This window comes from Phyllobates terribilis, unplaced genomic scaffold (genome assembly GCF_046119375.1).
Source record: "Phyllobates terribilis strain yellow unplaced genomic scaffold, ASM4611937v1 Scaffold_3__8_contigs__length_932513732, whole genome shotgun sequence".
NCBI lineage: Eukaryota > Metazoa > Chordata > Amphibia > Anura > Dendrobatidae > Phyllobates > Phyllobates terribilis.
The window spans coordinates 484,114,117-484,131,304 of NW_027362763.1; the positions used below are offsets into that span (position 1 = coordinate 484,114,117).

At 48.0% G+C, this 17,188-nt stretch overlaps 1 protein-coding gene across 1 annotated transcript in view; it reads right to left on the bottom strand.

The window, feature by feature from the left end:
• Nucleotides 1–17,188, bottom strand: part of LOC141259641 (amine sulfotransferase-like) — a 207,349-nt gene that overhangs the window by 37,979 nt on the left and 152,182 nt on the right. The window contains exon 5 of the mRNA XM_073675906.1: nucleotides 233–327. Coding sequence (XP_073532007.1) covers nucleotides 233–327 — 95 coding nt within the window. The remainder of the gene's footprint in view (nucleotides 1–232; nucleotides 328–17,188) is intronic.

Here is a 17,188-nt window from a genome sequence, read left to right on the forward strand (position 1 = left end):
CTCCTGAGAAAGAATGCTGACCGAATACTGACCAAATACTGATAGTGGGGCCGTGGCCTAAATTAAAAAATGGACGGACATTTTAACATAATTATTGGAAAAGAATAAGTAACTGAGCATCACAATTGTCAGGTTTTAGGTCTTTGGCAACAAAATCTTTAAATAAGAAAAAATTCTACTGGATGCCCCAGGAATGGATGTATTTTTCTATAATGCACATGATCTTAATTACCTTTATCATTTCCTCATATGTCAAGAAAAGTATGTCAAAATCCTCTTTGTGCTGGTACCAGCCCCTTAGATGATCAAACCACGAGCTACTTAAGACTGTAAAATAAGATAATGTATTTAAAAATTATATAATAATAAAATTTAGCAGTTTACAATTTTGATGATCACTCTTGCTTTAAATTTGAGGGATAATATACAGATTAGACCCTACCACTTTGTTTCCACCATAGTGCTTCCTAACAATGACCATCTGCAGTTTGTTGCCAAAAAAAATATTTAAAGGCAATCTGTCACCAGCTGTCATTATGCTACCCCATCTCAGAGCAGCGTGAAGTAGGGGCAGAAACCGTGGTTTTACCAATATGTAATTGTTTGGCTTCTTCCTGCAGTTTCAATAAAAACACTGTTTTCTCCACTGCAATCTTACCAGTTCTCTGAATGCTAAGCTCCTTATAACCCCACCCAATGAGTGAGAGCTTTCTGTGTACACTTTGCATATGCAGAAAATTGCTAAGCAGTGGAGAAGACATCGCTATACAGAGCTCATTAATATGGAGGACTACATGGAAGAAGATTTATTAGTCCCTTAGTGATAATCTCCTGCTGATAAGACAGTGATTTTATAAAAAATACAGCAAGTAGCCCACTAAGTGACACATCACTGGAATCAGGGTCTCTGTCTCTACATAATGCTGCTCTCAGATTTGGTAGTAAAAACCTATATATTTCATATAGCTAAACTGATATATATATATATACTGTATATATGTGTTTTTGTGTGTGTGTGTGTATAAATCAATATCTAACTTTAACTAGTAAAAGATATACAGTTAGATACAGAAATAATTGGACAGCGACACAAGGTTTGGCATTTTATCTGTTTACCAAAACATTTTTAGGATAAAGTGGACTGGGTTTGTAGCGAAGTGCAGCAGGCAGGATTTGCATCAGAGTGCAGCGGGCAGAGTTTGCATCAGAGTGCAGCAGGCAGAGTTAGCATCAGAGTGCAGCAGGCAGAGTTTGCATCAGAGTGCAGCAGGCAAGATTTGTACCAGAGTGCAGCAGGCAGGATCTGCACCAGAGTGCAGCAGGCAGGATCTGCACAAGAGTGGAGCAGGCAGGATTGGCACCAGAGTGCAGCAAAGACTGGTACGCAACCTTAACAACTTAGACTGCTGAACAGGAAGGTTGCTCAGGCACCTCCCCAGTGGGGAGGAAGCAATATATATGCAATGTCCCACAGCCATTGGCTGGGGACGTAATAGTAAGTGCACGTGCTGGCCCTTTAAGAGGGCGGGAGCACGTGTGGGCATGCCCTGGGAACATGGCTGGAAACCCTGATAGAAGCAGGCAGAGCACTGGGAAGGAAAGCACCGACTGCAGCGCGGGTGAGCGAAGTGACACGCCCGAGACTGGAGATCCGGCGTGGTGCTAACAGTACCCCCCCCCTCCTCTTCAGGCCATCGAGGAAGTTCTGGAGGAGAATCGGAGCATGAATGTTCTCTTTAGGCTCCCAGTACCTCTCTTCTGGGCCAAACCCCTTCCAGTCAACAAGGAAGAGAGTCTTGCCTCTCACCTTCTTCATGGCCAAGATGTTCTCTACCTCAAAAACATCATCCGAGGCAGTTGGCACGGGTGTGGTACTAGGATCCTTGAAAAAGGGGCTCAGGATGACCGGCTTCAGCAGAGATACATGGAAAGAATTCAGAATCCGTAATGAAGGAAGGAACTTGAGTTTATAGGAGACCTAGTTAATCCCCTTCAGCACTATGAAAGGACTGATAAAACGAGGACCCAACTTGTTAGAGGGAACCTTCAGCCGGACGTACCTGACCGAGAACCATACCTTGTCGCCAGGGCAGAAGCATGGAGGATCCAGGCACCTTTTGTCTGCATGTCTCTTCATACGAGCGGAGGATGCTTCTAGAGTGGCTACCACAACTTTACAAAATCCTTGGAGAGGACATCTGCCACAGGAACATCAGAAGGAACTGTCACTGGAAGCGGAACCTCGGGTTGCTGACTGAAAACAATGTAGAAAGGAGACTCTCCCGAGGCTTCACCAATGTGATTGTTGTGTGAGAACTCCGCCCAGGGAAGTAATTTCACCCAATCATTGTGGTGGGCATTGACTAAGTTTCGCAGGTAGTTGGCCAGGACCTGGTTGGCACGCTCCACTTGCCCATTGGACTGAGGGTGATGGGCCGAGGAGAAGTACAAGACAATATCCAGATGTTTACAGAGAGCTAACCAGAATCTGGAAGCGAACTGCGAACCTTGATCGGACACAATGTGACGAGGAAATCCATGCAGGCAGAAAATATGTTTGATGAAGCTGTCAGCCAGTTCAGGAGTAGATAGAAGAGCAGACAATGGGGTAAAATGTGCCATTTTGGAGAAGCGATCCATGACTACCCAGATGACGGTGCAACCCTCGGATAGTGGCAAATTTGTAATGAAGTCCATTGCTATGTGCTTCCATGGACCAGATGGCACGGGTAACGGCAGGACAGAACCGATAGTCTGAGGACTTTGTTGCGATCACAAATCGGACAGGCAGGTACGTAAGCATATATCTCCCTCCTCATGCATGGCCACCAGTAGTGGCGAGAAATCAATTGTAGCATCTTCCTTTGTCCCGCATGACCGGTCACCTTGGACAAGTGGCCCCATGACAAGACTCGCTCCTTCTCGGATTCAGCCACAAGGCTTTTTCCTGGGGGAACTCTCGACAGGCTGACTGTAGCGACAGTAACCATCTTGGATGGTTCGATGATAAATTGAGGATCCTCCTCTTGGTCCCCGGACAAAAATGAGCGAGAAAGGGAATCAGCTCTGACATTTTTGTCACCGGACCTGAAATGTAACAAAATGTTAAAGCGGTACAAAAAACAAAGATCTCCTGGCCTGGCATGGATTAAATCTCTGGGAGGGCTGGAGATATGCCAGGTTCTTATGGTCCATGTACATGACCACTGGATAGACTGTGCCCTCCAGCAGGTATAGCCACTCCTCATAAGCCATCTTAATGGCGAGTAACTCCCGGTCACCAATGGAGCAGTTACTAGTGATGAGCAAGCATGCTCGCTACTGGATCACATATAAGTGCTCTGAAGTCATACGGATCACATATAAGTGCGCTGAAAATTCTAACATTTCTGGCCTCCATTGAAATTTTGTTGCAGTGTGTCAGTGAAGTTATTGACACGAGGTCACTGTTAAAAATAGTTACCTACTGCCCAGCTATTTAAAAAGGTTGTTTTCCGTCATACTTATCACATATCACTGCGGTTCAAATCCAGCCATTTGTAGAGAACATGGAAAATATTGTCCTCCATTTAAAATAGGCAAGGCGTGTGGCAAGCGACAGGGAAGTGGACGTGATGGTGATGATGGTTGCATGCAGAGGGCAAGGCCGAGTCCGTAGGCTAGCTGAAATTGTGCCACAACAAACACCCATATCTTCTCGCTCGACCTTCCTGCCCCAATTAATAGGGGACTGCTGAACACCACTATTGAACACAGAGCAGTGTCAAAAGATTTTTGTATGGATTGCAGATAATGCTTCCAGTCACTTAGCCACCACCCTGTCTTCCACACGGTCAAGTCTCAGTAGCCGTGAGTCTGGACGGCTTATTCCTCACCCTGATCCTCTGTCCTCCCACCATGATGAGTGCCCAGAGACAACTGATCCCACACTTGGACACTCTGAAGAGCTGTTAACTTTTCCATTTAAAGATTCGGGCCTCTCGCCCGGTCCACTTGAAAAGGGGCAAGAGGTGATCGCATGTAGCGATACCCAAATATTTGAGCAGCCATGGTCACACGAAAGCTACGGTGGGAAAGTGTCACAAGAGGTGGACGATGATGAGACACCATTGCCAGAAAGTCAGTGGGAGGACCAGGGTGTGGAAGTGGAAGAAGAGATGGTGGATGATATAGTAACTGACCCAACCTGGCAAGGGAACATACAGAGTGAGGACTGCAGCACACAGGATGAGGGAGGCGTAGCACCACAACAGGCAAGAACAAGTGGTGGCCGCAGACAGAAGACGGGCAACCGTTCTCCGTATCATCAACAACACGGAAGTTGCCAGTAGAACTGTTAGGTCTTAACGAGTCTGGTTGTTTCTTAAAGACTCTGTCAATAACCCCAAAAAGACCATTTGCACCAACTTCCAGGCCAGCATCAGCAGGGGTAGAAAAATTACCAGCCTGACCACCACCAGCATGATCAGGCACATGGCAGAAAAGCACCCGACTAAGTGGGCCGGATCGCAGGGTCCAGGAACAGTGTCTGCGGGTGGCACCACTACTTCTTCCGCTGTTGTGCGTGCAAGCCAATCCTCTGTCCATGGCGCTTGCGAAGATGCCTACTGTCCCGCATCTGTCTTTGCACACTCTCAAGTAGCACCATCAGCAATCACATCCACGTCCTTGTCCCAGCGCAGCGTTCAGTGGTCTCTACCCCAGTCCTTGGAAAGCAAGGGCAAGCACGCAGCCAATGCCCCACAGGACTCACTACCAGATTCACACATTTCGTGACTGCTTGCACTCAAAATGCTACCTTGTGGGCTAGTGGAGGCCGAAGCAACCTGATGGCGGCAGCTGTCCCTCGTTACTCGGTCCCCAGCCACCACTATTTCTCCCGGTGTGCCATCCTTGCATTACACGAGCACGTGCCCTCAACAATACAGTTAAAGAGAAAGTCCACCTAACCACGGACACATGGACAAGTGCTTCTGAGCAGGAACGGTACATCTCGCTGATGGCACAGTGGGTTAACATAGAGGAAGCCGGGACCCAATCGGACCGTAGGACGAAACACGTCCTCCCGACGCCGAGGATTGCGGGCCCTGGGTTAATGAGGGTTGCCTCCACATTCTACAGCTCCTGCACCTCATCCTCCTCTTCAGCATCCATCTCTGAAATGACCACATCAGTCGCAAGCTGGAAGCACTGCAGCACTGTCTTGGCCAAGTGGCAACAGGCTGTGCTGAAGCTAATATGCTTAGGTGAAAAACCACAGAACGTTGAAGAGTTGTGGACAGCTCTCAAAGAGCAGGCAGATCTGTGGCTGACACCGCTGAACCTAAAGTCAGGCATGGTGGTGTGTGACAATGGCCGGAATCTGGTGGCGGCTCTGAGGCCATTCGAGCTCACACACGTACCATGCCTGGCCCATGTGCTTAAACTCATGGTTCAGTGGTTTCTCAAAACCTACCCGGAGCTGCCGGAACTGCTACTCAAAGTACGCCGCCTTTGTGCCCATTTTAGAAAGACACCTACAGCTTCTGCCGCCATTGCCGTGTTTCAACAGCATGTGCAGCTTCTGGCTCACTGATTGGTGTTTGATGTCCCCACACATTGGAACTCTACATTGCAGATGTTGGGAAGGATTTGTGAGCAGAAGTGGGCAGTTGTTGACTACCAGCATCAACAAGGTCTTTGGTATTCAGTTCAGACTCCACACATAAGACCTCAGGAATGGACATGGATGTCAAACATCTGTACCATCGTCCAAAACTTTGAGGACTCCACCAAGATGGTGAGCGGCGATGATGCCTTAATTAGCGTCACCATCCCGCTTCTCTGTTTTCTGAAATGCTCTTTGCTCACAATTAAAGATGATGCATTGCAGGCAGAGCATGATGACATGGAGCAAGGAACCATCCAGGTTGATTATACACAGCCCAGCCTCATCTCATTGCAACGTGGATTGGGTGACAATGAGGAAGAGGAGGAGGAGCTTGTTTCATGCGTTATAGACAGTACTACCTGCACAACTGTCATACTGTCTGTTCAGTGTGGATGGCCTGATGACAGGGAGGAGGAGGATTAGGAGGAGAGCATGGTCAGTCATCCTCTTGGTGAGGACATGGAAGTCTTGCCTGTTAGCAGTCTGGCACGCATGGCTGAGTTTATGTTACGCTGCCTGTAACATCCCTGGTGGCGTGCTGGCATGGCTTACCACCTCCCACCATGCAAGACCTCCATCTTACCTATCAGTCCAGGCTGCAAACTTTGCTCCAGTACCTGCTGTGTCTCTTGTCTGATTGCTCAGGGCGGCGGCGCGGTTACTGCCTGATTCTTATAGTTACTGTGTGCGCCCTCCTAATGCCTCCCCAGACTATTGCTGTGAGTCACTGGATACTTAAACCTCCTCCAACCAGTAGGTGGTGCATGAGCAACACTTTCTTTCAGTGTGTTCTTTGCAACTGAGTTGCCAGGTCCTGTCCTGTATCTTGTCTCTTTCTGCTACCCTGGGGGCTGAGTACCCAGGCCTGTTATCTTTATCTGTGACTTCTAGTCTGTTCCGCCACCCTGGGGGCTGTATACCCAGGCCCGTTATCTGTATCTGTGACTTCTAGTTTGTTCCGCCACCCTGGGGGCTGTATATCCAGTCCCGTTATCTGTATCTGTGACTTCTAGTCTGTTTCCGCCACCCTGGGGGCTGAGTTACCAGGCTTGTTCCTCTATCTTGTTCCGGGTTCAGTTCCTGTCTGAATTGTGCCCTAGCCCGTTACCTGTTTGTCTTTATGTCCATACCTTCCCTTTTCCTGCAGTGTCTGAACCTGCACCTAACTCCAACTCGTTGTCTCTGTACTTCTGTTTGTGAGTTTTGTGTCCACTTGCTACTTCATTGTAAGTACCTTGTGTGTATCTGGTTCTGCTTGTCCCCTTTCCCTGCCTCCGTATCTACCTCCTGTGTTCTAACTATCTACCTGTATTTTCCAGTCTGTTCCATGTGAACAGAGCCCTGTCCTGTCTGCTTGCACATTCTGCTCTGTTCGCTCTGCTCTGCTTGTCCACCGCATCTGCAGTTTTGCTCTGCTCTGCTTGTCCACCGCACCTGCGGTTTCACTCTGCTCTGCTTGTTCACTGCACCTGCGGTTTCGCTCTGCTCTGCTTGTTCACCGCACCTGCAGTTTCGCTCTGCTCTGCTTGTCCACCGCATCTGCGGTTTCGCTTTGCTCTGCTTGTCCACCGCATCTGCGGTTTCACTCTGCTCTGCTTGTCCACCGCATCTGCGGTTTCGCTCTGCTCTGCTTGTTCGCCGCACCTGCGACTTCGCTCCACTCTGCTTGTCAATCACACCTGCGGTTTCGCTCTGCTCTGCTTGTTCACTGCATCTGCAGTTCAGCTCTGCTAGTCCACCGCACCCACGGCTCTGTTCCTGTATCCCAGTCTGTACTGGTCCCTATCCAGCCAGCATTCATACCTGCCTGTATCTGCCAGTCTGCATACCAGCCGTGCCTGCCTGTACCCACCTTTTTGCATACCAGCCGTGCCTGCCAGTACTCGCCTGTCTGCATACCAGCCGTGCCTGCCAGTACCCGCCTGTCTGCATACCAGCCATGCATGCCAGTACCCACCTGTCTGCATACCAGCTGTGCCTGCCCGTTCCTGCATTCCCTGGTGTGGATCAACATCTGTGACCGGGGTCTGACCTGGAGTAGCACCTGGTCCCTCTGCTCGGTTCCTCCCTGGTTCACGGAGTCGACTGAGCCGCCGTGCGACCTTGGTCGGACCGAGTTGATACTTAGTCACGCCCCTCCAGGCACTTCTCGGTTCATGGTCCAGTGGGATCACTAACCACGCTCACGCCAGTTAGTCTGGGCATGAGCGTAACACTGTCTTTCCCGTGACCATCGCGTTCTCCAAATTTTGGGTGATAGTTATTACTGGTTTGTGACACTTCTGGACCCACGCTACAAGCATAACTTTTTATCTCTTATTCTCGAGGCGGGCAGGTCTACTAAAATGGGGCAGTACCAGAAGGCCCTTGTTGAGGTATTATTAAAAAAATTCCCATCTGAAAACGCTGGCAGCAGAGGTCACAGTTCGTTGGACAACCAAGGAGTACAGGCGAGAGAGGTACAACTACAATCCAGCAGAGGCAGGGGAACACTGTCAAAGTTCTGGGACAGTTTTCTCAGACCCTCCCGTCTTACAGGCCATGAGGCGCGGGGTACTCTCACAAGGAGTGCAAAGTTTGGGAAGATGGTGAGGGAGTACCTTGCCAACTGCATCAACTTCCTCCGTGATTCCTCTGTGCCTTATAATTACTGGGTATCCAAGCTGGACACGTGGAATGAACTGGCTCTCTACGCCTTGGAGGTCCTGGCCTTCCCTGCCGCTAGCGTTTTATCAGAGCGGGTTTTTATTGCCGCCGGTGGAATTATAACTGATAGGCGCCTCAACCTGTCAACTAAAAGTGCTGACAGGCTGACTCTTATAAAAATGAACAAGGGCTGGATTGGGCCAGACTTCTCAACACCACAGATTGATAGCAGCAGAACATAAACTCAAATACAGTGTCTTTTCTTGAGATGTCTATTCCCATGCACTTCTTCACACCTACAGTCATGGCCAAAAGTATTGAGAATGAGACAAATAGTAATTTTTCCAAAGTTTACTGCTTCATTTTTTGTAATGGCAATTTGCATATACTCCTGAATGTCAAAGAGTGATCAGCTTAACAGCAGTTACTGTACTTGCAAAGTCAATATTTGCCCAGAAAATGAACTTTAACCCCCAAAACACATTTCAACATCATTGCAGTCCTGCCTTAAAAGGAGCAGCTAACATCGTTTTAGTGATTGATCCATTAACACAGGTGTGGGTGTTGATGAGGACAGGGCTGGCGATCAATCAGTCATGATTAAGTAAGAATGACATCACTGGACACTTTAAAAGGAGGCTGGTTCTTGGTATCATTGTTTCTCTTCAGTTAACCATGGTTATCTCTAAAGAAACACGTGCAGCCATCATTGCACTGCACAAAAATGGCCTAACAGGGAAGAGTATCGCAGCTACAAAGATTGCACCTCAGTCAACAATCTATCGCATCATCAAGAACTTCAAGGAGAGAGCTTCTATTGTTGTCAAAAAGGCTCCAGGGCACCCAAGAAAGACCAGCAAGCGCCAGGACCGTATCTTAAAACTGTTTCAGCTGCGGGATCGGACTACCAGCAGTGCCGAGCTTGCTCAGGAATGGCAGCAGGCTGGTGTGAGTGCTTGTGCACGCACTGTGAGGCGGAGACTCTTTGAGCAAGGGCTGGTTTCAAGGAGGGCAGCAAAGAAGCCACTTCTCTCCAGAAAAAACATCAGGGACCGACTGATATTCTGCAAAAGGTACAGGGAGTGGACTGCTGAGGACTGGGGCAAAGTCATTTTCTCTGATGAATCCCCTTTTTGATTGTTTGGGACATCTGGAAAACGGCTTATTCGGAGAAGAAGAGGTGAGCGCTACCACCAGTCTTGTCTCATGCCAACTGTAAAGCATCCTGAAACCATTCATGTGTGGGGTTGCTTCTCAGCCAAGGGAATCGGCTCACTCACAGTCTTGCCAAAAAACACAGCCATGAATAATAATGAAGAATGGTACCAAATGTCCTCCAAGAGCAACTTCTCCCAACCGTCCAAGAGCAGTTTGGCGCCCAACAATGCCTTTTCCAGCATGATGGAGCACCTTGCCATAAAGCAAAGGTGATAACTAAATGGCTCATGGAACAAAACATAGAGATTTTGGGTCCATGGCCTGGAAACTCCCCAGATCTTAATCCCATTGAGAACTTGTGGTCAATCATCAAGAGACGGGTGGACAAACAAAAACCAACAAATTCTGACAAAATGCAAGCATTGATTATGCAAGAATGGACTGCTATCAGTCAGGATTTGGTCCAAAAGTTGATTGAGAGCATGCCAGGGAGAATTACAGAGGTCTTGAAGAAGAAGGGGCAACACTGCAAATATTGACTTGCTGCATTAACTCACTCTAATTCTCAATATAACCTATTGGTACTCATAATATGATTGCAATTATATTTCTGTATGTGATATAAACATCAGACAAACACTAATAAAAACCAGAGGCCAGCAGATCATGTGAAAATATAATTTTGGTGTCATTCTCAAAACTTTTGGCCATGACTGTACACATGGGTATTTGCTTCCTGATTTTGGCTATTTGCTCTTGTCCTCCTCCTTCTCCTCAACCACCATATCTACCATATCACCTCCTCTACGTGTCTTGCAAGGAACATTGGAGTGCCTCCAATTTTTGGCAGCTTTTGCATTCACTGCATAGGCAAACACTATGGGAGACCCACTTCCTGATAATGGGAACATTGTTTTTAGAAGACTTTCCGATCTCTACATCTCTTCCAAGGAGCAATCGAGTGCCTCCAAATTTTTGCAGCTTTTGCATTCACTGCATAGGCAAACACTACGGGAAACCCACTTCCTAATAATGGGAACATTGTTTTTAGGAGGCTCTCTGACCTCTACGTCTCTTCCAATGGGCATTTGAGTGCCTTCAAATTTTTGGCAGCTTTTGCATTCACTGCATAGGCAAACACCACGGGAGACCCACTTCCTAATAATGGTAACATTGTTTTTAGGAGACTCTCCGACCTCTCTTCCAAGGGGCATTGGAGTTCCTTAAAATTTTTGGCAGCCCTTGCAGTCACTGCATACTCAATAACAGTATAGGAGACCCACTCTTTAATAATGTGAACAACAAAGCATAGCCAGCTGATGGCTCTCTACCAATAGTGAAGGCCGACTGCTGGCCCTTTAAGAATAGTAAGGGCCACCTGATGGCCCTATAAAAATAGGCTTTGTGCCTTTCAGAGTCCCTCCATCATAAATGAAACAGGATGTGTCTGATGATGTGTCACACACCACATGGCGAGATAAGGTTGTAAAATGTTAAAATGACATTTACCAGTGAATGCATTTGTCTTGGTTGAAAGCAATGCAAAAGTGCAAAAATGCATCAAAAACGATACTTGTAAACATAGCCCAAGGTTATGGAGGAACATTTTTATTCTTGTATATTTATTTTGCTTTATATACAAGTCATTACCCTGGAAAGGATGTTCTTTAACATATTTCCCAGGAAAATCAATTTTGTTTTTGTTTTTGTGTGTTTTATTGTTAGTCCGTAAAAGTTGCGTAATACCTCTGACAATGCTGTTGACAGCAGTGACCTGGGAGTCAGAAAAGCTTCCAAGGGTTCTCTTGTAATTTAAGCACTGTTCCCATCGATTTGGGCAAATTTAGGCCCTCTGCAGACCACCGGGGGTAGCTGCCTAAAAAATGCCCATAGACTTACATTGGGCTTGTTGTTCGGGTCAAGCACCCAAGCATTCCAATTTGCTCGACCCTAGCATCAAGCTCCTGTGCAATTTAGTACTTGCCCATCACTAGTAGTTACGCTCTGGAACAGAGAAGGCCTTAGAGAAGAAACTGCAGGACACTCGGCGACCCGAGGAAGATTTCTGAGTGAGCACAGCTCCAGCCCCTAACGAGGATGCGTCCACCACTAGGAAGAACTGTTTGTTCAAATCTGGAAGATGCAGAATGGGAGCGGTGGAGAAAGACCGTTTAAGTGAGTGGAAGGCTTCCTCAGCCTCAGAGGACCAGTTCTTTGGATCGGCTCCTTTTCGGGTCATGGCAGAGATTGGAGCGGTCAGAGTGGAGAAGTGAGGAATAAATTGTCGATAATAGCTAGCAAAGCCAAGGAATCTCTGTATTGCGTTGACTCCAATGGGCAGTGGCCATTTAAGGATGGCATAGACTTCCTTAGGATCCAATCTGAGTCCGGTATCTGAGATAATGTAACCCAAGAAGGGAAGGGTGGACTGTTCAAAAACGCATTTCTCATACTTGGCGTAGAGTCGATTCTCCCTAAGACGCTGAAGAACTTGCTGAACTCCTCGTCTGTGGGAGATCCAGGGAAAATACCAAAGTATGGTCCAGATACACAACAACGCAGGAATAAAGCAGGTCCTGGAAGATATCATTGACAAACTCATGAAAAACTGCTGGTGCATTACGGAGACCGATGACATCACTCAGTATTCAAAATGTCCGTCCATGGTGTTGAAGGTCGTCTTCCACTCTCCCCGGCGAATGCGGATTAGATTGTAGGCACCTCTTAAATCTAATTTGGTGAAGATCCTGGCAGCCCTTAATCGGTCAAATAACTCAGGGATCAGTGGGATAGGGTATTTATTTTTTACCGTGATCTGGGTGAGACCCCAATACTCTATACAGGTTCGGAGTGATCTGTCTTTCTTTAACGAAGAAAAACCCGACTCCAGCAGGAGAGGAGGACTTCTGAATGAACCCCCTGGCCAATTTCTCCTGAATGTAGTCCGACATAGCTTGAGTCTCAGCTGGGGACAGAGGGTAAATTTGGCCTCTAGGGGGTGTAGATCCAGGGATCAAGTCGATAGGGCAGTCATACGGCCTGTGAGGCGGCAAAGTCTCTGCTTCCTTTTTGTCGAATACATCAGCAAAGGACCAATAGGCAGATTGCAAATTGGGCAGCGATGCTGGAGAAGACAGGGCCTTAGCCGGACGTACTGGAGCCAGACAAATTTCATGACAGGAATGTCCCCAGCGGAGCACCTCTCCAGTCCTCCAGTCCAACACAGGTTTGTGCTGTCATAGTCATGGTAGGCCTAAGAGAAAGGTGTGAGACATGTGGTAAAGAACATAGAAGACTATCTTCTCAATGTGAAGCATCCCAATATGGACCTCAAGCGGCTCAGTAGCCAGACGAACCATCTCCCGAAGAGTTCTCCCATTGACAGATGTTATTGCCAGAGGGTTTTAGAGTGGATGAACTGAGATTTGGAAGCGATGAACTACTGCCTGGAGGATAAAATTTCCTGCTGCCCCAGAATCCAAATACGCTGTGTCAATAAACTGGGATTCACCAGCTGTCACAGCCACACTAAGGGTCAGAGGTTGAGAGGTGTCTTTTCCGGCTAGGGAGGCCTCTCCTACCGACCCTAGATGCTGGAGTTTTCTGGCTTCACCGGACAGGCACGAATGAAGTGGCCCATGTCTCCACAATACAGGCACTGGCCTTTAGTGTGGCGATCCCTCTGTCGCTGACTGGCAAGGGAAAAGTGGTCAACCAGAAAGGGTTCAGGTGAGACCTTGACAGGGGAGGGCGAAGGAACAAGCGGCCTTTGAAAGGATGGAGCCAGGAGCCGCAATCCTCTTTCACGTGTCACCTCATGGGCATGCTCTCAGAAATGAAGGTCTATATGGATGGCGAGGGAGATCAGGTCATCAAAGGTAGTTGTTAGGTCTCAATCTGCTAGCTCATCCTTATTGTTTCCGGAAAGCCCCTCCCAGAATGTCGCCACCAAAGCTTCGTTATTCCATCTGAGTTCGGAGACCAGAGTGCGGAAGCGTACTGCATATTGTCCCACAGATTAATTTGACTGACGTAATCGGAGAAGAGCAGAAGCTGAAGAGGTGGTTCACCCCGGTTCATCGAATACTTTGCAAAAAGCCTCCAAGAATACCGGCAGATTGGAGATGATCGGGTCCTCTCTCTCCCATAAGGGGTTCAACCACGCCAGGGCCTCGCCTCCAAGGTGCGACATAAGGAATGCTACCTTTGTTCGGTGTATTGGGAAGTGGTGAGGAAGAAGTTCAAAATGTAGCCGGCACTGATTGATGAACCCACGGCAGAGCTTCAGATTGCCGTCAAAGCGTGGTGGGGCTGCGAGCCGGGGGCCTGACCCTCAAACTAAGCAAACAGTCTGCGAAGTTTCCAGAGAAGACATGGCTTCTTGAATATGAGGGGACTCTGGAGAGATGTTTAACGTCTCCAACTTGGTAGTCAGGGACAGCAACTGCATCGACAACTTTTCCTGCTCGCCTTTCTGTCGGCACAGCTCTTGGTACATGGTCTCACCAGGTGGGATCTGGGGTCCAGAGGGGTCCATGGCCTGAGCAAACTGTCACAGATGTGGTTTGTGGAACCACTGTGCCACGAACCGTGGAGAGCCTGGAGGGGCGTGACTAAGCGAGCACTGGACTGTTCACTATAGCCTTTGATAGTGAGGTTAGACTGGGCTCCCGATGAACACCAGGTGCCACTTCAGAACAGAGCAACGGCTGGAGCCAGTAGGACACACTGGATGGTGCAGCAGGCTGGGCTTATGCCAGAGTGCAGTGGACTGGGTTTGTAGCGAAGTGCAGCAGAGAATTTGCATCAGAGTGCAGCAGGCAGAGTTTGCACCAGAGTATAGCAGGTAGAGTTTGCATCAGAGTGCAGCAGGCAGGATTTGCACCAGAGTGCAGCAGGCAGGATTTGTACCAGAGTGCAACAGGCAGGATCTGCACAAGAGTGGAGCAGGCTGGATCTGCACCAGAGTGCAGCAAGCAGGATTTGCACCAGAGTGCAGCAAGGACTGGTACGCAAGCTTAACAACTTATACTGCTGAACAGGAAGGTTGCTCAGGCACCTCCCCAGTGGGGAGGAAGCAATATATATGTAATGTCTCATAGCCATTGGCTGGGGACGTAATAGCAAGTGCACGTACTGGCCCTTTAAGAGGGCGGGAGCGCGCGGACGTGCCCTACGGGCATGCCTGGAGGCCCTGCTAGAAGCAGGCAGAGCACGGGGAAGGGAAGCACCAACCGCAGCTCGGGTGAGTGAAGTGACATGCCCGAGACCCTGCCTGTCAGAGCAGGGATCAGGCGTGGTGCTAACAGTTATATAAGCAATATGGGCTTAAAGTGCTGACTGTCAATTTTAATTTGAGAATATTCACATCCTAATTGGAGTAAGGGTTTAGGGATTACAGCTTTTTAATATATAGCTGCCTCTTTTTCAAAGGTAATTAGACAACTGTCTTAAAAGCTCTTTCATGGGCAGCATTAGCTATTTTCTCGTTAATCCATCATCAGTTAAGCAGGTAAAAGGTCTGGTGATGATTCCAGGTGTGGCATTTACATTTGAAAAGCTGCTGCTGTGATCCCACAACATCTGCTCAAAGGAACTCTCAGTGGAAGAGAAACAGACCATCATTAAGCTGAAAAAAAAAAAGAAATCCATCAGAGAAATAACAGAAATATTAGGAGTGGCCAAACCAAACACTTTGGTACATTTTGCAAAAAAAAGAGCGCACTGGTGAGCTTGGGAACTGAAAAAGGCCTGGACGTCCACGTAAGACAACAGTGGTGGATAGTGTTGAGCGATACCTTCCGATATCGGCAAATATCGGATCGGATTGGATCGGACCGATACCGAAAAAGTATCGGATATCGCCGATTCCGATACCGGAAACCAATGCAAGTCAATGGGACAGAAATATCGGAATGAAAATAAACCTTTTCTTTCCTTGTAGGTTAATTCTACATGAAGGAAAACAACTAAGAATAATGTAGAATGTATTGGGGGAGGTGGGGGAGACAATAAAGGCATAAAGGTTTAGCCCAATCAAATGGAATAGCAGGAATTAATATTTTTTTTAAGACGTTCTGAGTTACGGAAATATTGACTATGTTAAGTATTTTTATATTTTGTCAGATATTTATGTTTCACTACTTCCATGCTCTTCACCTTCTTTTTCACTTCTCCCACACTTTCTCCTTCATCATCCTCAGCATCTTTTTCATCCACTTCTTCTTCACCTTCTTCATCTTCTTCTTCTTCACCTTCTTCGTATTATTCTTTTTTTTTACATTCTTCATATTCTACTTCTTCATCTTCTTCATATTCTTCTTCTTCATCATATTCTTATTTGTGGCAGGCATTCCTGTAGTTGTTATCTATAAAAGGTTGGACATTACACCTTTCGTTCTGCCCGTCACAAAAGATTTACAACAGGATTTGTCCGCGTTCAGTTTGGCCTGCAGCAGCAGGTCTTTTCCAGGGGCACCACGAGGAGGAACGGACTCATCTCCATACACTGCTTAGTCATCTTCTGCTTATAATTTAGATATTATCTTTTGCTCTGATTTTTAGTCTTATGCTTAATGTTCTTCCGCTTTTTGTTCTGCAGCTTCTTGTATTTCTGCTTCTTGGTTTTCTGTCTCTTGTTCTTCTGTATCTTGGTGCTTGTCTTCTCTTCTTTGTCCTCTTGGTCAACTTCTTCAGGGTCATCTTCTTGGTCTTCTTCGGGGTGGTCTTCAGGGTCGTCGTCTTCGGGGGTCCTCGTCTTCGGGGTCCTCGTCTTCTTCGGGTTGGTCTTCTGGGTCCTCGTCTTCGGGGTCCTCGTCTTCTTCGGGGTGGTCTTCAGGGTCCTCGTCTTCTTCGGGGTGGTCTTCAGGGTCCTCGTCTTCTTCGGGGTGGTCTTCAGGGTCCTCGTCTTCAGGGTCGTCGTCTTCGGGGTCCTCGTCTTCTTAGGGTTGGTCTTCAGGGTCCTCGTCTTCAGGGTCCTCGTCAGGGAGATCTAGAGTGATTACCAAGAACCATTTCAAAAAGCTTGAACTTGGAAATGTAGCAGAAGGTACAAGAGAGCTGAGGAACTACCGAGGACCAGCTTACGGTACTGGAACCCGGATGGGTAGCAGAAGGTAGAGGAGCCAATGGAACTGCCGAAGACCAGCTGACGGTACTGGAACTCGGTTACTAAGCAGGAGGTACCTGTGCCAGAAAGCACTACCAAGGACCAGCAGACGTTGGTGGAACTTGGATACCGAGAAGGAGGCACCTAATCCAAAGGCACTGCCGAGAACCAGCTGACGGTACTGGAACCCGGATGGGTAGCAGAAGGTACCCATGTAAAAAAAAGTTCAAGGCCGCGAGCCGGCCGCAGTTACCAAAACCCACAGTCCTACAGGGGGTGCTTGTCCTATTGGCACTATGGAACCAGCCTTCATTGCCAGATGCCGCAGCCCACATAGGAGTCACCTAAACTGCAGGCACCATAGAGTCGGCTAACCCGACCGCAACACGACAGGACAACGCATTGGAGGCAAAGTGACGTTGACACTACCCGGAAACAGCTGGCGTGCTGGAACCAGGCTGGGCAGGAGGGAGTACCCATGCCAAAGTCACTGCCGAGAACCAGCTGACGGTACTGGAACCCGGATGGGTAGTAGAAGGTACAAGAGCAAATGGAACTACCGAGGACCAGCTGACGGTACTGGAACCCGGATGGGTAGCAGAAGGTACAAGAGCCAATGGAACTGC